The sequence below is a fragment of the Patiria miniata genome, unplaced genomic scaffold (genome assembly GCF_015706575.1).
Source record: "Patiria miniata isolate m_02_andy unplaced genomic scaffold, ASM1570657v1 HiC_scaffold_17, whole genome shotgun sequence".
Lineage (NCBI taxonomy): Eukaryota > Metazoa > Echinodermata > Asteroidea > Valvatida > Asterinidae > Patiria > Patiria miniata.
Window position 1 is genome coordinate 8,763,961 of NW_024037055.1, and position 21,344 is coordinate 8,785,304.

At 39.5% G+C, this 21,344-nt stretch overlaps 1 protein-coding gene across 1 annotated transcript in view; it reads right to left on the reverse strand.

Annotated features, from left to right (window-relative positions):
• The window catches only part of LOC119724011, a 106,519-nt gene that overhangs the window by 74,866 nt on the left and 10,309 nt on the right, over positions 1-21,344 (reverse strand). Inside the window, 28 exon segments of the mRNA XM_038194932.1 lie at positions 237-495; positions 752-889; positions 2,115-2,266; positions 2,668-2,710; positions 3,438-3,644; positions 4,240-4,371; positions 4,672-4,826; positions 5,079-5,334; positions 5,679-5,733; positions 5,973-6,222; positions 7,014-7,269; positions 7,689-7,743; positions 8,147-8,393; positions 9,906-10,149; positions 10,486-10,543; positions 11,404-11,644; positions 11,768-12,023; positions 13,350-13,404; positions 13,958-14,204; positions 14,624-14,885; positions 15,141-15,201; positions 15,336-15,427; positions 15,754-15,954; positions 16,663-16,803; positions 16,806-16,874; positions 18,277-18,426; positions 18,825-19,025; positions 19,567-19,797. Coding sequence (XP_038050860.1) covers positions 237-495; positions 752-889; positions 2,115-2,266; positions 2,668-2,710; positions 3,438-3,644; positions 4,240-4,371; positions 4,672-4,826; positions 5,079-5,334; positions 5,679-5,733; positions 5,973-6,222; positions 7,014-7,269; positions 7,689-7,743; positions 8,147-8,393; positions 9,906-10,149; positions 10,486-10,543; positions 11,404-11,644; positions 11,768-12,023; positions 13,350-13,404; positions 13,958-14,204; positions 14,624-14,885; positions 15,141-15,201; positions 15,336-15,427; positions 15,754-15,954; positions 16,663-16,803; positions 16,806-16,874; positions 18,277-18,426; positions 18,825-19,025; positions 19,567-19,797 — 4,714 coding nt within the window.

Sequence of the window (21,344 nt, forward strand, 5' to 3'; positions counted from 1 at the left end):
TGGCGATTAATACAATTTTCTGCCACGTCCAAAGAGGAACTGCAGCGCACTTTACAGGCAATGTGAACCAAAATACAAATTGCTAATATTATTTTTTGTCATGTGGACCGTGGTGGCACATCTGCCTATGGTGACAGATCATCACGTGGGTCATAACATAACTTTAGTATCATTTTCAAATGTCTAATGAGCCTTTATTTTGATATGTCGAATAGAACAAGCATAAATATGTTCACCTCAGCATAACAAAGTTTCCGATGGTGATCTCGTGACTGCTATCAAAGTCCAGGTGTGAGAGGGATTTACTGTACTGCCAGTTGTCAAACTGAAGGGTCAGCTGGCCCAGGCATGGATCTATCACCATAGAAGCACTGAATGAGTGATGCAGCGGTCCAAGGTTCACATCAAGGCAGCACTGTACGCCAAAGCAAGTGTTCAGGATGCCACAGTGAGCCAGGGAGGTTAGGTTACTGGGAAGCTGCATATTGGGACAATCTGGAATGAAATGAGGTTACACTGTAACATTTGATTGTATGGTCCAATGTTCACATCCAGGCAGCACTGTATACCAAAGCATTTGTCCAGGATGCCACAGTGAGCCAGGGAGTTCAGGATCCTAGGAAGCTGCATGCTCGGACGATCTGGAATGAAATGAGGTAACACTGTAACATTTGATTGTACGGTGCACGGTTCACATCCAGGCAGCACTGTATGCCAAATCAAGTCTATTGGGTAATAAGAAGAAACTTACTGCCATAAGACTGAGGCCCGTTAGGGTTGACACACTGTCGACCGTTGAAAACGTCTGGGCCAATTCCGAGTCGTGACAGAAGGGCCAACGATGCTCCCTGGATGACTTGCCCTGATATCGTCTCTATGAAACCATCCACTGGAGTAAAATTTAAAAAAGTTATTATATGTGTTGAGATTTAGGACAGAATTAAACTTCTACAAGTGTGTTGTGAAAGTCGGATAGGTGGCAAAAGTGACTGACACTTTTGACTCTGTTTTAACCTTGAGACTCTGATGCACTAGTCCTGCTTCTCATGTCGGACCAAGGTGGTGCAAGTCGGCACACTTATTTTTCAAAACTCTTCCAGGAACTGTAGCAAATTCCATGGGTGTCCCCTGCAGATAATTCTACTTTTTATGGACCCTATTTACATTCCTATAAATTACGATGCAGTTATTTTTCCAAAAAAAGGACCACCCAACTGCCAGTGTTGTTAGCGAGCACAAAGTACGGCAAGTTTGTAGCAGCTATTTACTCAATATTTACTTCACTCAACAATGTGACTTATTAACCTTAGCCAGTTTGGACATTTTGCTACCTTATCCCATAAAAATGGAGTTAAGATGGGGATGTACGTGCAACAGATCGATAAAAGAGCGCTAATTTCCACTTCTTTTTCTTTTCGAATTTCTGAGAATAAGTGGATAATTAGGCTACATTATCGTTTAAAAAAAGGGGTATGCATTTAATTCCCGGTTTACCAACGATCGGTCAACTCACTGATTTGGGGAACTAAACGGTGTTATGCACGAAATCGTGTTTCGGGATCAAAATGTTGAGCATGGATTTCTCTAAAAGTGTAATATCCACTTTGCTTCAAACTGATTTGTGTTATTATTGTAACGATCAAAGCTCCTGAACAGCAAATAATGCCTTTAACACTTTATCAATAAAAACACATTTGGAATTACATGTATATGCATGCAAAGTATTTTGTGTCTCCATTAATTTAGATTTTGAGTAAAAATTCACATTATACCGAGATTTGGGAATCTATATATTATCCTTAATAACCTTAGAATTGGCCACGTCACGGCAACATGGCCCCTTTGTTAACCTTATTGGACGGGGAACGCCGATCGCGATTGCCCCCGCCCCGATTTTAATACAATTATTTGTCCCAATGCATAGTAGTCATAATCATAATTACCGTTTTCCCCGTCTGTTTTTGAATATCGCCCCCGATAGCACTGCTTCAATGTTAATAAGAAAATGCTAATGCGGTTTAGTTAAAAAAAAGTCTTTTAGCGATACATGGTTAGTCCATTTGGTAAACAGACAATTATTATCAATGTAAAACCCAAAATTATATCACTCTCACCTGACAGACTGTAATTGCTGAAGCCTGGGTTGCACACTGGAATTGGGATGGTATGCTGCACATCAATGTCGGTACACAGTTCATCAATGCAGTATTCTAGCGCCATGCTCACCTCAAACATATTAGTGTCGTTCCGCTTATTGATTGAATATCTATTATGGAGAATGTTGTGGAAAGGTATTTACAATGTGCTCATTTTTCGCAAAAGTTTAAACCAGCTCTCCCCCTGAATATTGTCTTGTTTCCCCCTTCCAGCATTCCAAAGGCCTTATGTCAGGAATGTGTACCATCAAAAGCATTATGTAGGTAGCCAATTTAAGTACATTAACATAAACTCGCAAATGACGAACACAAATGTTGTGCTTTAATGGATGCAAAGAAAAGAGCCACAAAATGTACCACACACAATGCTGGCACATATCCATTTTATCCAAATTGAAATCAGTCGCATATATACCACATAACCTTTGTTTAAAAGAGGCAAACAAACAATAAAGTTATTTAAAGCAGCCACCAATGAAAATCGACTATTCATTACTCTGGACAAACTTACCTCAGATTCATTCCTGAAGCAACAGAAACTGTAATCTCTTTTCCTACAAATGAAGAAACAATTGCAAGCACAAGCTAGTATTTTTGGTACTTTCACCTTCTCGTTAAGGTTTGTTTTCTGAACCAGGATCGTTGGAGGCCTGGGGGCAGAATATTGAACACTTTATTGATCACACTTAACCATATCAGGACTGGGGGCATCCTATGAAACGTTTTGTAATATCTCTGGAGTGCTCTGTTCAATCGGCATGAAGTTTTCCGACTTTGAACTGGTTTATCCCACCTATTGTAAGAGTCAAAGCCATTTGTTTTGCTTCAACCTATAAAGTAATTCACTCTAGACAAACGTTTATGGTCACGTGACCAACTAGAACGCATGCCGGGAATCGAGTATGGTCGTCATTGGCACGAACAGTCACTTTTCCATCTTCTATTTTCTGCAAGTTTTAGGTTGTTTTCTTTTGGACAGATCGTGCATGTAAAATGCAAAGGATCAATTATATGACCATAATTTCTACATTAGGGCCACTTGGATTAAAGTTGATTTCCCATAAAGTGGCAAAAGCTCCCTCTAACGTTAAATATGAATACCAAAATCTGGTATTTGATGGATAATGTCCCCAAAACCGTTGTGTTAAATATGATAAGATTTGAATGAAAATGTAATTGTTATTCCAAAACTACTGTTTTTGACCAGAAAATGTGCAAATGCAGATAACCGTTCCACCAACCATTTTGATAACTTTATGAAAGACGGGAAGCTCTTATTACCCCACTGATAGCTGAAGACGGACCAATGGAAGGACCACTTCTCCAGACCCAATGAGAAGGTGAAGTCACACGGGTCAAACTTGAACCACGCCGTGGCCGAGACATCAGCTATCTTCAGGTCCAGGTCCAGGCAGCATCGCAGCTCCGTGCAGGAATCTCCAATTAGAGTACAGTTGCCCAGCAGACCTGTAGACCTCGCACAGAAATCTTATGGAAAAGAGCGGCAATTGTAATAAGCAGGCCTTCGTGTTTTGCATTACTAATGCGAAGGTTTGAATTGACATATATCTGATGTAAACAGAGGAAATGGTAGACATTCGAGTAGACCGAAATTTACGGATCAAAATAAGTGTCTCGCGAAATGAGTGACACGCTGTTCGGACACTGAATTTGGTTGTTTTCAGAGCTTGTTAAATGACTTTTAAAAAACAGATTTGCTCATATTTTTTATTATACAATGGTCCTCCTTGCAATCCTGAACATAATACTTAATTAGTGAATTTCAATACTAAAATATAGGGTTATCCCTGGCGTTATGAAAAGACTCCTCGTTAGGCTCGTTGTGACACGGCATTGATACTCCTTGGTTTCTAACATTAAAGCCTAGATATGACCTTTGGATATGACATTACACTAGTTGCAAAATTCAAATCAATGCAGCAATGCATTTTTAAAATGTCTAGATTGCAATTCTGAAGATCGTTTTCAAATATCAATAATATATTGAAATTATATTCAATATATTTTCAAATGTATATAATAATTTCCAACATGCATTCAATTACATAAATTACATGCATACCCTGTCTGGGATAGGTGCATGCCTTTCCTGTCAGTAGGCTGGGTAGGTTTAGATGCCGTAGGGCTGCATCTATGGCAAACTGACCAATGTTGCCACCAAGGTAACCCAAAAAGCCCGATACAGTGCCGTCACCTAAGGAATACAAAGAAATCAGAAGATCAGGGAATGTACAAAAATATTCTTTACATACAAGCCATGTTTATTTAGTCTGCTTGAAAATTCCATGAGACTCATTACTAGAAATCATCTCCTCTACTGAAACAAACCTAAGCAGGGTAATTTCTCTTCTCATCGTGGTGACTAATTTCCTGCGATGTATTTGTGCTCCTATGCGATATTTGTGTACTTTCCACATTATATAATAATTGGTGATCTTTTACTATAAGACAGATATGTTCACAAGCTAATCTTGTCAATTAATCCTTAACATACCAGGAAGAGTGAATGTGTCTTCGGTGTTACACAGCGGTATTGGCAAACGACTGCCTGCAAATACTGTCCATGTGTCGCAGACCTCATCGAAGCAGAGGACTAGGGACAAGTCTATCTCAAACTGCTTGTCTTCCGTGATCTTATCCACTCGCCATCTACATTAAGGAAATCAGTTAAGACAAGTTAATTGCACCCATTAGACTTCATTGTTACATAATACTATAAAATTGTTTCATTTAACATTCTATTAGCCTTTGCAGAATCCTCAGCAATCTTGGAATCATGGAAACGTACGTAACTTCTGTAAGACCCAATAGTAATACAGTTAAATCGTGAATCTTAAACATAAAATCGCTCGTTTGCAAAACCATGAAATTAAAGGCAAACATTTGTCACAGTTACTGTACCTTACTCTCATGGCACTATTCACAACTTCCTCCATGACATCTCCGAGTGGGTAGTCGAACAAGGTGACACTACGTTCCCACTTCTCAAAGCCCACAGACAGGGTGAAGTTGCAAGGATCCAGGATGATCCAGGCACTGACACTGCGAGTCGTTATCTTCAAGTTCATCTCAAGACAGCATCTGATGCCCAGACAGGAGTCGCTGACAGTGCAGGAAAGGAAGTCTGGGAGATGGGCGACATCAACGGATGGGCACGCTGAAAAGTAAAAAAGTTACGGTAATAGCAAATATTGATAGTGAAAGGGGCAATGCGGTGATTGGAATAGTGGTACTGCTAAAAAAAGGCCAAAAAAATCCATTTCTTGGTGAACTAAACAATGCCCCGCTCCCTTATAAAACAGAAATAGCTTTGTCGATCTATTTCTTGAAACTATGCATCGAACCCACTGTGTATCTTTACTAGATAACATCCTTTAGTGTCCCCCCCCCCGCCCAACGGCCAAAAAAAGTAGACAGCAGGACGGTTTATCCTGACGGGATGTAGTCATCTGTTCATGTGTTCAAGTTCTTTGTTGTTTAAATGTAATTACGCCAACTTACTACTTCTCGAAGACCCTCGCACTCCGATGTCACAAGATGGACTCCGTAGATATTGCTGTAATCGGTCAAGATTAGAGAAGAGATCATATTCAATTTACATTGTATGAGGACAAAAATGATAACAGCTAGACGCTGAACAATTTCATATTGACCATATGAAAGTAAAAGGTTATTCTGTTAAGCTTAGGACAGCCGCTTCTACTGATAAATAAATACAGGGTTTATCTCTGCTTAGATAGTATCTCTCCCATCAGAAACATACAACATAAAAGGCAGCAGGACATTTTCACTCACAGTCAGGCCAAATTTCTCCAGCACCAGATCAATGGCAGAGTTTCCGATGCGACCGCCCAGCTCCGTTATGAATCCCTCCACTGTGCCATCACCAGGCAAGATGAATGATGTGGCATTCATGTTGCACAGGGGTATAGGAACCCAGACATGGTCTAGTACTGAGGTCATGGTGCAGGTGTCATCAATGCATAACATCAGGTTCAGGGTCACAGAGAAGACTGTTCTGTCTGTTGGCTTTTCAATGGAATAACTGTAAAGTGAAGACAAAAAATACGCCCCAACACTTCTTCAATATTTACAAAATCATGTGATTCGTAATCTCACAGAAAACAAATCTGAATTGAATCCGTTGTTTTGATTTATTGCACTCTATGATCACTGTGATACATTCATTTTGCCGATTAAACTAATTTTATTTGCATTAAATTCGTGTACGAAAATAAGCTACAAATCAACTTATATCTTGACAACAAAACAATCTAAGCAGATGTTGTGAAAAATTCTTCAGTTTTGTAACATAAGGGCCTGTCTTCGTAGTTCAATGTATCACCCATAAAGTACTCAGAAATGTTTGGTAAAAACTCAAGGGATGGTAAAATATACTTTTTTCGGAAAGAGATGAATGTATGTCAATAAATAAATGACTGCAAGGCACGGGTTAAACAATATGTATTTGATATGTCTTAAATGCTCACGGATCAAACGTTAACTGGTGTCTGTGGACAAACAGGAGATTAGGTGTAATGCTTGAGTAATGCGGGTGGTTTACCGTATCTTTTGTACAGTGTTGAAAACGAATAAATGGTGACGTTTTCTTTTTCAATTAGAACACCAACCACTGAGTTGAACAACATAATATCATCGAATCAGGTCCTTCCATTTCTTTAATATATTGGCCTATTTTTACAGATTCAAGAAAATAAAAACGCGTATTTTGTTCTGACTTGTATTAAAAATGAAAATCATAACCAGGTTTTAGCATGCTTGTTTTTGTCAATCTAAATGGCCGACAAACAGAAGAAACTGAGAAACGAAACAAACCTCAACATTACTGCGTTTCCAATGTTGACAGTCTCCACCTTCCCCCAGGTGTAGCCGAAGAGGGTGATGTTCAGTTCCCAGTTCTCAAAGGCCACGTACAGCTGGAAGTTGCAAGGGTCGACTTTGATCCTTGCACTCAGCATGAGTTCAGTGATGACAAGGTCAAGGTGGATGCAGCATTGGATGCCGAGGCAGCGATCATCGATGGAGCATTGGACAACATTCTCCAGGAAGGGTAGTGAGATCATCGGGCAGTCTTAATAAGATAAATTGAGTACGATTACGTAAAATGCTTTGGTTCTTAAAATAAATACGTGGTACTTTTTAATTCACGTTGTCCAGATTTCAGCTATCGGGCAACAGACACTGGGATACGTCTTTTTTGTCAAGATACTCTGTTTGGCATCGTCATAAAATCTTTACTAGTAAAAGAATGGGGAATATATCAAGTACTATGCATTGATTGTCTAAAAGGCAGTGAAAGCATAAAGTATATGAAGGAATAGAATTGTCCTGTAAGAACTTCACTTCGTTTTGTTATAAATGTTAATCGTACACACCCAGTATTGATTTAGCACCCTTACTGAAGACATACCACGATGTATCTGATAAATCATCTTTCAAAGATAAAGAATTGCTTCGATACTTAGAAAATATCCGATCGAACAGACTTACGAATGTTTGTCACTTGCTCTGACGGCAACAGGCATGTTCTTCCAGTGACAACATCCTAAACAAAAGATTACAATAACAAAAACTTGTGTACATACAGAACACTGATTAAAAAATACTGTGGCTTGAACATCGGAAACGTTCTGTCTGCAGTTTTTATTAGTTGTGAAGACAGTGTGACGGTATAAACCTCGGCCGAAAGAGAGAAATTTAAATTGAAAGTTTTTTTGTTAGATAATTTCTTATTATAACCAATCCAACAATAGCCAAATAAATTTTGTGCTCAGGCCTTTTCACCTATGTATATATTCCGTTATGTGTATATTATATTTCTTGTAACCTCAGATCCAAAGCACCCAAATTTTGTGCTCTATTTCATTCCGCGACAGTTTCCATGAAACCACTGTTCATATACAACCAAAATATTACACTTCGTTGCCAACATGGCTTGTCCGTCTCACCTGTAGGTTGAGTCTTCTTAAGACGAGCTGGATGGCTGCCTGTCCCACATTGTCTCCCAGCTCCATCAGGAATCCTCTGACCGAGCCATCCCCAGGCAAGGCCAGGGAGAAGTTAGCATTACAGAGAGGTATGGGGATTCTCTGGTCAGCCATGATGGTGAAGTCTGTAGTAATGCCATCGATGAGGAGGGAGAAGACCAGATCCACTTCATACGCCTTGGCGGCGTCAAGCTTGTCAATAGAAAACCTGGACACAATGAACAAAATTATGACCATCCCCGACCAGCGCTCAAATGGAAGTGGGTCTGAAGAAATCAGGCCAAAGGGACCTAAAAAGTAAAGGACACATTTTCTAAAAGATGACTTGGCCTACTTCTTATTATCTTACCCTTATTTTACTATAAAATACGTATCATTTTGGTGTGATATTAATCCTTATGAGTTGTTAAAAGCGTGTTTTTTTATGAGACTGAACTTTCAAAGCAGTCTTCCCGCAAATTGTACTTTTACAAAATCCTACATAATTACTCCGATCTTGAATAAATAGTTGGCCATTTTTTTAAACTGGAATGCTTTTGGAGGCCTTCGGTGTTCCAGGCCATTTTATACAACTTGTTTGAAGCCTTTATGATGGCGAACTGGTGTGCGTCCACAGACAACAGAGTGACGGTGACTGGTTTAACCCAGGCCAGAGTATGCATCCTATCGCCAGAGTGTGCATTCTATCGCCACCTTGTTCAACTTATATGCTGAGTACATCATATGAGACATGCGCTTGATGACTTATTGGTTAAGATAATTATATAGACAACGCCACTTTACTGGCTTCTAATCACACAGAGCTCTCTCTCATATACTTGGAAGGGTGAAACTTGATAATATAGTCAGCATGTAGCCAAACCATGCAAGTTGATGGTAGTTGGAGATGAAGGAGATGATTTCTCCAAGATTTGTCCACGAATTTTGCAGAAAAAAACTAACCTAAACAACCTACATCCAGCTGGTGAATGCTCTCATCTTGCCTATTGCAATTATGCTTGCGAGTCTTGGACAATGTCAGAGGCAGAATGCAAGAATATCAATGCCTTCGAGGCGTGGTACTGGCGCAGAATAGATATAATATTAATGTGCTTCAGGAGATTGGGACCAAGAAAGGTTTGCTTGGACTGACTAATTCACAGACTCCCACTTTCCACGTAGTCAGAGGTCAACAGGCAGCTTAGAGAATGTTGTTACGCAGGGACTCAATGAAGGCTCCAGAAGGCCAGATGGATCGATAGGAACAAGCTTTTTCGGGCCAACCTTCAGTGGTATACGAACTGGCTGCTGACCGACAACGATGGCGTGGCATCAGGAAACGCACGAAATGTCAGACATCACGGATGCGTACCAGCCAACCAACAATCTAAACAAACTATCATACATATTGGTCGCTGTGATATTTTACAGATTTCTGAGGACAGGAATAGATTGTTAAAAGCACCCGAATTTATTTGTAAAGGATTACAAGATTCTAAAAAAACTGCTGGAAAATATTGTCTCAAGGTGAAATTACCGCCGAATAATTCATAGCTCCGAGTATTGTCTTTAGGCCACCCAAAACTGGTAAGATCTTTATTATGTGCAATATGAAACTGCGCACATTATTAGGTTATACATGTAGTTCACTTTTCCCCGTCTTATTTCAGACTTTACTATAGCTTTAGCTCATAATTTCCTTTAAATAACTACTACTGTAACAGTGTATATTTTTAAATACCTGACACTGATGGCGTTTCCAAGCTTGAAATGGTTTTCAGTTTCCCACTCATAAGAAAACAGCGAGACGTTGAAGAACCACTTCTCCAGCCCGACAGACAACGTGTAGTCACACGGGTCGATGATAAACCAGGCCTTGGAGCTGATCTGAGTCACCTTCAAGTCTAGATTCAGACAGCAGTGGAGACTTGTGCAACGGCTGCCGATACGGCAAGAAAGGGCGTCTTGAAATTGAACTGGACAATCTGAATTAGGATATAAATCACGATAATTGAGCAAAGGGCTTCCACATAGTTGATACATGGTTAAACACATCAATTATTTTATTGGTGATAAACAAAAGCAAAATGTATGGTTAAATTGTAATATTTTTCTTATTTCAAGTTCGTATTTCTAGTGGGAAGTTCATAGCATGGCTGGGCTTAATGTCCCTCGGTATGGGGCAGTTGAAACCCTCCTCTGTTAAGCAATTTTGTTTTTATTTCCTCATTTTACTTTACGTGACAACATTATTATGGTTTGGTTGTCTGAAAGAAAGTTTGTTGTGACGTGTTCTGCAAGAAGAATATGTCAATACATACCGTCGCTACCACCGTGGAGTGCTGGAGGGAGGTTACACCTGTCTGTGGACAGAAATGTCTAGAAACAAATGATAAAAGTACGCAGACAGTTACAGGTAGCCTATTCGTATCCATATCCATCCATATCTATGAATGTTCGATTTCAGAACCCCCTTAAGACTCGCAAGTTGAGATTGCATTCAGCAAAGGCGACCTACATAAAACTGTCACGTCACCGTCACCACGAAGTAACCTTAACCCCCGCAAAGTGGAAAATGTGTTTTTCGAGATACAAGCGATTTAAGTTGACGATGTTTTGAAACGGTGATCGGAAGATCGTTTTAGCCTCAAAATTCACATTTTGTTGCATCATCCGAAAGCTGGGATCTTGAATGACACGTTAATGTATGATTTGTATTTAACAAAATAACTATTAATGATCGAGTTATCAAATCAATTAACCATAAGTACACTTCGTGAAAACTAAAAAATCAGATAACGCTGTGTTCGAGTTTTCACGAAGTAACGCTAGCCATGTGTATAAGCTATGGGCTTAGCACTTCTTCGTCAAAACACCAGAAGTGAGTCGTGCATATCACGTGACACTTGTGTTACTTCGTGAAAACGCAAAACCCGTTTTTGACGCGTAGTGTGCAGGCAGTTTACACGCGAAAGAATGGTAAAGTACACTTCGTGAAAACGCATTTTCCGGTTTTGAACCATTAAGTTACAAGCGTAAATTAATGTTAAGTAATATTTTTACAAAACTAATTAACTATGTGTATAGAACTTTTTGAAGTGATAGATAATGCGGTATTTATTCACAAATTAGGAAAAAAATTCGAAATCGCAAAATATCGATTTTTCGATGTTAGTGTCACTTCGTGGTGACGGTGACAACTTGTCTGCAACGGTCGAACCAAAGGTCAATATCCTTACCTTCAGTCCCAAAACGTCGAGTACCAAGTCCACTGCTGCGTCAGTTACTTGGCCTGCAAGGCTATCTAGGTAGCCAGAGATGGTGCCACCTCCAGGCAAGGAGAGGGTGGTATTGGAGTTGCAGATTGGTATGGGTACATGAGCTGCTTGCAGCAGGTGAATGGGTCGACTGGTGCCGTCTATGCACAGGGTTACTGACAGGTCAATCAGGAACTCCTCAGTGAGCTTGTCAACATTATACCTGATTAGAGTGGGTTAAAAACACAGAGTCAACATCTATTCACACTCTTCATTAACCCAAGCTGCCTCAACTGAATTAAACTTCCAATTAAAAGTACTTTACTTAATTCAAATAAATACTTACGAGATGTAGACAGATTCACTGACATCCAGCACTTTATCCACTCCCCAGTCGTATTCAAAGAGCGTCAGATTCTTGGACCAGGACCCCAGCCCGACAGACAGCTGGAATTCACAGGGGTCTAGGATGGCGTAAGCGGTGGTAGACAGCTGAGTGAAGACCAGGTCAAGGGAGGCACAGCATGTCAGGCCCAGGCAGCGGTCATCCACTGAACAGGTCAAAAGGCTGGATGGAGACGGTAGCCCTAAGAGTGGACATCCTGAGGAAAACATGAGTCAGTGGAAGCAAAACTAGTTTAAAAGCCGCAAATTAAATCAAATGTTTTCTTCTGACAGTGATACCTCAAACTAACAACTGACTTTATCACTTGCGTCGAACTTTTCCACTTATTGCAATATTTCTGAAATATTCAGTGCGGCCAGAGGTAGCGTCTGTAAAATTCTTCTTGGCAAACATGAAAGCTTTTTTGTAAAATTATATTTGAGTATGTTATAAAAATATCATATTTTGTAAAAAAAAAAGTCATTTGTGTGCTGCCTGGAACATTCTTTGTATAAGGATATATAATTAGGATAAACTAGGAACAGATTAGAATATAATTCCTGTGATCTTTTGATAGGTGATATACCTTATGCGTTGAGGTGGAGGCAGAGGGCAATGGTTTTGTATCACGTGGATAGGAATAGGTAAAACTTTTGTGCAATCATTGTTACTAGATTTAAATCACTAAGAACAGCCTCCAAGACACCTGAGATGAATACGGTCTATACAGTCCTCAATCAAAATCAAAGAAACCGGTGATTTGAGTTTTCTTTTCGAAAGACACAATTGTAGGGTTACAACCTGTAGCGGCCAAACTCAGATAGATTTCTTATTTTTGTTTTGCCAAGTCAGGGCGCTGTTGCGGGAATACGACAGCTAAGCAAAAAGCAACATGGCTTCAGCTCAATGACTACAGAGTTTGCAACTTGTGGAATTCTTCGCCCAAAGCATTAACTGGCCAAGGTTTATTAAACGGTTGGTTACTCTGAAATAATTTATATCAATGATTCAGTAATTAATGTGATATTTAGTGATATTTTGTAAGCCTAAAAGATGTACAAATGTACATGTATTTTCCACCCATGTTATTTTGGATCTGGTTATTAAGCACATGTACAAGTATCATACAGGGTGTACATAAACCCTTCTTGCATTTAGGTCAAGGTCGATAAACTCATCTGTCCTTGTACATTGTAGGGGCCTACACACATGTGTACGTGTATTTAGCCTTTAGTTTGGACATTTGTGTGCAAGTATTTAGAGTACATGTACATGTAGGTGATATGTAATTCAGTCAGCTGATTCTGTTAATTAGGTTACACAAACTCGGGATTATTTCTTGTAACACATACATTTTATTTTCCATTTTATTTATTGTAGTCAATCTGTGCCCATACCTGAGCCCACAAGTGTACGACTACCAAAACTGTCAGAAGTCGGACAATAAAATCATCTGGATCTGCATGCGCACAGCATGTTTTCGTTAAATCTTTGGCAGATTCACAACCTATTTAGTTAACATGTTTAAAGAAAAGCCACTTACTGTTTTCAATAAGGACAATAATCTCCACGTCACATTGCTGGTTGCTAACAAATTGCTGCAGCAAATAAATTTGAAAAGACATTCTCAATTATGGAAGAAACTGTTAAAGCAGGATTTTCTTTATTATGTGCTATTGGTTGGTCCAACAGTTTCAATTTGACGTGCTTATGAACGTAATGTTGATGTGCTCAGGAATGGCACTAGCCTGTAAGACTTAAGATTTGGGCGCTTGTATACAAAGATGTGTAAATAATAGCCGAAATTGATGTCGACATAAAAAGGGTGTGATACGGTTGAAGACTGTGAAAGGCCAATACTGTTAAAAACCAACAATAAGTTCAAGGTGAGCACAATTGCAGCCTACAATGACGAAAACGTTCAGGGCTCTCTCTGCCACTTTCCATTGCTTGCCAATGATAACATGCACAAAAATGCACAAATCGTCTTGTCTTTCAGACTGTATGCATGTTGCACAGAGGCTATAACAAACAAATTATCAAAGAAAGTGCACTCTTTGAATCCCACAACAAGAAGCCAAAGTACCACAAAACCGAACTAAATTGTCCAATGCAAGCAAGATGTAGGCCTACTTATGATCGAAGTAGTACCTGTATTCCAAGTTTTTGGAGACCAGCCTGGATGGCCAACTCCCCAACGTTCCCGGCAAGATCCCGGGCAAGACCTGCAAAGCTGCCGTCCCCAGGCAACTCAAAGGAAGCATTGAGATTACAGAACGGGATAGGGACCAAGAAATCCTGAAGGACTGATGTGGTTGTACACTCACTGTCGATGCAAATGGAGATGCCCAAATTGATCCGGAAGGATTCCTCTGCATCAGATTTGTCAATGACCATGCTGTAAAGAATTTACAAGAAAAGACAAATAATTTGTTTACCATCCGTTTTCTGTGTCCACTTAAAAAAAAGCAAACCGTGTCCCTGACATTTTATGTTCAGAATATGATGCAAAGGCTGCCCAACAAGCAAAACATAACTCCCCTGAGTACGTTTTGAGCATAGGTTTCTTGTTGTTACTTTAAGGGTATTGTGATTCCGTTTTTGTATACTAATACAAACAATATGCAACAAGGCTTTGGGTGAGAGTTGTGTGCGGTAGTACATGCAATTTTTTACCGTCCAAAACACCCCGAATATGGCCGACCCCTTGAGTTATGGGTCACGAGTTGTCTTAATTTCTATGATGCAATTTAATGACCAAAACATGATGATGTGTATGAAAGCGTGACCAGCTTAAAGTTACTCCCTTTAGCATACCTTAAGGTGACCGACTTCCCTATGGTGACCACTTCCCGCTGACCCCAATGATAGGAGAAGATATTCAGATCCCGGCTCCAGCTGCCCAGACTCATCGACAGCCGATAGTTACAAGGATCAAAGATGAACGCAACTTGGGTACTGACGGGAGTGATCCCGGGAATGGGAAGCTCCAGACAGCAATCGAACCCTAGACACTTCTCCGGTAGTGTGCAGATCAGGTTCCTCGGAAGGCGGGGTAGTCTGACATCTCTTGGACAAACTAGACACAGATAAATTACTTTTAGTACACGTTTAGAGAATTTAAAGCAAAACAACGACTGGAACCAAGACCCAGCGCATGACAAGTCAGGTTTCAGAGTTCCCGGACCTTTTTATTGTTATCAACAGTTAGATATCTTTCCTCTTTGTCTTCAGGAGGCTGTCAATTAAGAAGAATTTATCATCTGCGAGACCAGAAATAAGGTAAAAATATGTGTACAATACATATATATTTTCTATTATATATTCGACGTACTTCTGTTCCAACCATCTTGTGTTACTTGTGGACGGACGCATGGCACTCGACTGATGTATTCCTGGAACAGGTAAACCACAACGCAAGACAATTTTTGAAATGACAATCCCACATTACTCTAAATAAACCCATTCGTCAAATCGCAATTGATCTTAAATCTCAAATTTGTGGTTACTATTGACATAAATGACTCACAGATAATCCTAGATGTTCCAGAATGGCATCCACGGCCGAGTCTGCCGCATTCCGACCGACCATCTGCAAGAAGCCTCTAACAGTTCCATTTCCTGTAGATGGATACAAATTATTCTCGATGCAATTTCAACAAGGACAGACCAAAATGTACGCACTACAACTGTTTATGCCGCGAAAGTCCCCTGGCAAACCCCAAATTCGTTTTTAAAGAAGGGCGTTTTGAGAAAGATAATCTTGTCTGTAGGATCTTTCTCTTTAAGTTTAACATCCATAGGCCATATTTAAGAAAGATTCAACCACTAAAAAGCGCAAACTTCGTTAAAAGGTAATAATTGCCATTTGCCTGTCGTTTATTGTATGCTCCAGTTTTAACAGGTAATCCCATAGATTTGGACTCAAAGGCATTTTGAAGGAATACCTGGCAATGTAGCATTCTGGTTGCAGAGTGGTATTGGCACTCGGGTCCTCTTTAGAATGTCAATGGAGGGCAAGTCGAAGTCTAAGTCTGGCAGGCACAGGGACAGTGCTAGGTCCAATACAAACACCTTGTCCTCAGTCAGCTTGTCAATGGTGTAGATCAGTGTCACGGCTTTGCCAATCTTCAGCTCTTCCTGGGTACCTGGTAAAAGTACCGCATTATAAGGAAATTACACAGAATCAAATCAAGTGAACGTAAAAGCCTTTCGTCACATTTTAAAATATATTTTTCGTCAAGTTATCAATCGCAGACAATAAAAAAGGATTATTTCTCGCCTTGAATTGTGGAATGCTAATTTTTATTGAATTGAAACACTGAAAGTAAAGAGACTATTTTCCAATTTTTTTCATTCAGAGCAATTAAAGGGAATATACAACATTTGAAAACATCAACAAACAAAACTTCCAAATTAATGTTAAATTACCTTACTGGACTTTTAGTGAATGACAGTCTAAAGCTTTGGAAAAAACTGGCTTTTTTCAAATTCGCCCCCAAATTACCATTCTTTAGTTAGGTTGCATTTGTTTGCAATTGATTACACACCTATGAACGGGTACAAGCCAACTAGACTGTTTCCCCAACCTTACAATTCCCTGACGACTATAAATTGCTCTGTTTCATCTTCAGTGGGTCAGGGAACCAGACTCCAGGAACATGGTTGTTTTTCTTGTTTTTTCCAGCACCTACGAACACAAAACTTCAAGCAAGTCAGTGTAACACTAGTTCCTATGAAATACTACCCACCAATCCATTCATTTCTGAAAATTACAGCAAAAGCAAATGTTGTATATTCCCTTTTACATCATTGATACCGACATCGACATCAAGCACTTTCTATGTTGCACTTACCCCAGTGGTAGTCAAATATGGTGAACGTCAAAGACCATTTTCCAAATCCCATGGACAGCGTGAACTCACATGGATCGATAATCAGCCACATGTTGACTGATAATACAGTGATTTTCAGATCGAGTTCGGCACAGCATCGAACCCCAGGCATCGAGGTGAAAGCTCACATGTTATTCCAGTGGGCAGCGACTGCAGGCGTACTTCAGTGCACACTAAAGAGCATGAAAAATCGCACAAATCAAGGAAAGGGCAGATTCAATCAGCCAAATTAAATGACTGTGGCTATATCTACTTCAAACAAAATGTACATGAAATTAAAATGTTGTTGCGCTCTTATAAAAAGTATCTTACCAAAGTACCCTTAGCAAAGTATCTGGCTTTGTTTACTCATAGACATCAGCCGTTTATCAATATAGACGCACATTTGCCTCACTCAAAAGAATTGCTTTTCAGCACCATATAATTTTTGTAATTGAAACTTTAATTTCATTTCCAGTATTTTTGGGCAGAACCCTCAACCACTGGACCAATATCACTTTGCCAGGTCACCGGAGGCACCACTGTCCTTTGGATTCTCTGTTGTTGGTTTACATGCACTTCTAAAACAGATTCTTGAACCCCTATACACAAACAAGGTCCTTTGAGTGTGGACATCTCTTTTCACAAACTGAAACGCTCTACAGTGACCTTCCTTCACAATTGGGGCGGACGTAATCCCCGTAGCATCCTGTCACAACTTTTTTTTTCAATCCACAGCAGATTCAAACCTCGTCCCCAGGGCTAACTTTATTTTCCACCTCTTTTACAATAGCAAGCCCTGGATAGGAAATACTTGCTTCATGTGTCCTGATTCGATACCGCAATTGGTAAGTAATTGATATATATCGTGTACTTGGTGTTATTTCCAACGTGCATCACGTGTTTTCACGTTCAATTTAATTAGTACGTCCACATATTACTAAAAATAATCTTTTCCTTTCGAATTTATTTATTTATATGAAATGTTATACTGCATATTGGCTGGAGAAGATTATAACAATTAAAGTTTCAACATAAAAGGGTTTACGTAACTTTAATTTGATTCTATTTTAGCCCAGACACCGCTTACAAAAGCAAACGCTAACGTACAGCACAGGCAGGCACCAGACTATTCCTAATTTGCATATGTGTCCAAAAATTTTGGACATGAAAATGATCCAATACAAGGATGAGAGCAGTTAGTGGTGGGCGCGTCCTGCCCGACACCCTGGGGACGAGGTTGTTGCATATCCCCTTACAGCTTATTTTTTACAGTTCAAGCATTTTCAGGATGACAGACAGAGACTGTTTGTCACAAAGCCAGTGTGACGCAAACCCCCCTAGTCGACACTATAATAATCCCTTCATTATAAAGCGTTAAATTGATTAACAAACTAAAACAAAAGTTCATTCAAAAATCGATGTCAATTAAAACACTCTTTAAGTAATAGGAATGGGGATGCAGCATTGCTGCAAAGGTGAAACTGATCAAAATGAAACTAACTAGCCAATAGACAACTAGCGTCAACTAAGTTTTAATTTCCTCTGCCAAAAAAATAAAAGATAAACACAAGCAAAACATTACAAACATATTACCTTCCTCATCCACTGAAACAAGTGCGCCTGTGTCACACTGTCCATCGTTGATCTTATCTCGAAGACCAATGAACTCCAGAAAAACGTTGACGACTTCCTGTCCAGCATTCCGGCCAACCTGATCAAGAAAGTCCCTCAAGTTATTCCCTCCTACAAAGACAAAAAGATAGAAACAACAGTATCGTGGAAATGAGACTGGTAAAGCAGCTAATATATATAACCCAATCATTAAACGAAAACAGGCCCATTCCAGGCATTTGTTCACGACATACAAGGGGAACTTTATAGCCCCATTAATAGCAAAGTCCTGCCTGATGTTGTGACTACGATGACCCGCAAGCTATCCACTTACTCTAAGAAGCATTACAAAAACCCAATATTTATCAAATCCTTAATAACATTATTTAAAACTTCATCTTAAATTAATCAATATTGCCCCCTTAAAATAAATAAAAACCCGTATGTATATAGCATTACATGGTTCAACACATTAAACCTATTTGAAAATCGGATGGACATGTCGTATCCTTATTATTTGAATCTGTTACCAGGAAGGGCGAATGAGAAGTTTGAGTTGCAGAATGGAATAGGAACTCTGTAGTCCTGGATGATGTCCACATCAAAGATGCAATCATCGGCGCCTTGACAGATAGATGCCCCAAAGTCTACCTCAAACACCTTCTCAGCGTCCAGTTTGTTGATGGAGTACTTAAGGGTGATAGGACCGATGCTTTGCTGCTGCGATTTTCCTGTTTACATAGACGGGGTATGATTAATTAATTTCTTATTTTTCATGTGTACTCTCGGTAACACTAAGATAATCTGAATCTGGTTTAAGCCTTGTCAGACACCTGTAGCATTTTGAAGCTCGTAGGCCACTTAACCAAACGTCTTTGAAACTAACTAGGCGATTACCCGGTTTTAGAGGTTCGTAGGACGCACAGAGTTGCAGGATGTATTAGTCCCTGTTGCGCCCCATACGAACAGCGACCTCTATAATCATATTGCCGTGTAGCTTGGATGCAAAAAAACACCGTGTGCGTGTGGGGGCATGTACGTGAGTAGCTTTTGCTAACAAAAGGAGACGTTGTACAATAGAGGACAATAGGGTCCCAAATTCCCGAAGGTCCCCAATTGAAGATCGTGTAAAAATCATATGGGAGGTTTTCCCAAAAAGTTTGAGTACAAACAAAAGAGGGACACTATAGGGTCCTAGATTACAGGCAAAAACACACTTGGGTGCATCCGTGTATACATATTTTTTTTTTCGTCAAAACGACCTTGACTCACCCCATTCGTAGCTCAACAGCAATTTCTTGTACTGCAAGTGCTGAAATGCGATGTAGAATGTGAAATCACATGCGTCAACTTCCACAAAGGCTTTGAAGGAGCGGCGGAATTTCAGTTTCTTAATGTTGAGTTCCAGACAGCAGTCTAGACGGAGGCAGTTCTCACTCAGGGAGCAGTAGGCCACCTTGGCCAGCTCTGGGGGGAAAACTGGCAATGTGGAGAACTGACAACCTGCGCAAATCAACAACAAGACGTTGTAAAAAAAAAAGGATACGTTTTAGGGTCTTTGGTGATGGAGGGGTATTTTAGGGGCTTCTGAATTAATTCAGTTAACATTTTATTTCTTTTTCGCAAAAAAACGCCATTTTGTTATCTTTGAGAATCCGGCTCTCTTTTGACTGCTTAAAGTTAGTTTAAACGGTTGTTATATTTTCAAACACAATTTAAGATTACTGTACGAAAATGTCTGAGCGTTTAACTGGTAAAGTGCCCTCTTGTGATTATGAATCTAGAAAATTCCAACGTGATTCCAATTTTAGTCACATTTGTCCTGAAATCATTCCGATAAATCTCTCAATTATTCCTTCAATCAAACGTAAAATCCCAGGTTAAACCCAATTTTCCTAATCGTCTGTATGCTGTCCATCAGCGGCCGTGCGTAGAAGCTAAAAGTGAGTACATTTATAGATGATTTAAGAGATATTTTGTGGGGGTTTTGTAATGCATAAAAAACGTGGGTTTCATGACATGTTGTTATCACATGGGTACATGTACGCACAATTTATTGATCTTTAACTAAAGATTATGCCCTCGTATTTAATTTTATTGCTGGTTAATTTAGTGTAATTTGGGGCTTATAGTAGCTTATCCAATCTCTCAGTTTGTTAGATAATTTAGTTGATACTTGTTAAATTTATTGCATGTAACGTAGTCCATTTTCATGTGTTTTTCATGTCACTTCATATGTAGGTTCCAATATTTATTTTTGTATTCATTTGGTTTTCTTGTAGAACCACGGCCTACCACACGGCTTACACAACCCCCATTCCACGGCTCATTCTTCATCAGTAAATCAACTCAGTTTTCATCAGTAAATCAGCCTAATCAGCTCAACTACTATCTTCATCATTGTAATTTTGAGAGCAATCAGTAAATAAAGGAGAGCAAATCAACCAATCATAGACTTGTCACCAGTCTCCTGTCCTGCCCTTTCAAATACAATAAAACGAAAAACTTATAGTTTAAAAACAGTTTTGATTGTGTTTTTTTCCGTTAAAAGTTTTGACAGTACACTTTTTTCCTTTTTGCTTTGTTTTTCAAACGCAGTAAAATCCCAATAACTCAAACCTCAAGGTAATGGATAAAGGTATCCAGAGTTCGAGTTAAGCGAGGTTCCCGTTTTTTCTAAGTCCAATTCACTTGTACATGAACAGTACATGTACTTCCACCGTATTACTCACTTTGCCAGGCTAGACTGGAAATGGGCAAAATCATCAATTTTTTGTGTGATTTTGACCCAAAAATTAGAATGTGTGGCTCAAACCTAAATTTGCACTATTATTGGAATGTTATAAACTTTTGTAATTTTTAATGCAACAAATTAGAAAAAAATAACCGCAAAAAACAGAGGCTGTTAAGGCTTTTCCCGCGAATAGTGGCCACGCTGGATTCCCAGTATGCATTGAAGTTGGTCACTTGACCGTGAATTTTAGTACAAGTAGATTTTTAGATAGGTTCGGGCACAGAAAACATTGTTTTGACTCAATACATGAATATTT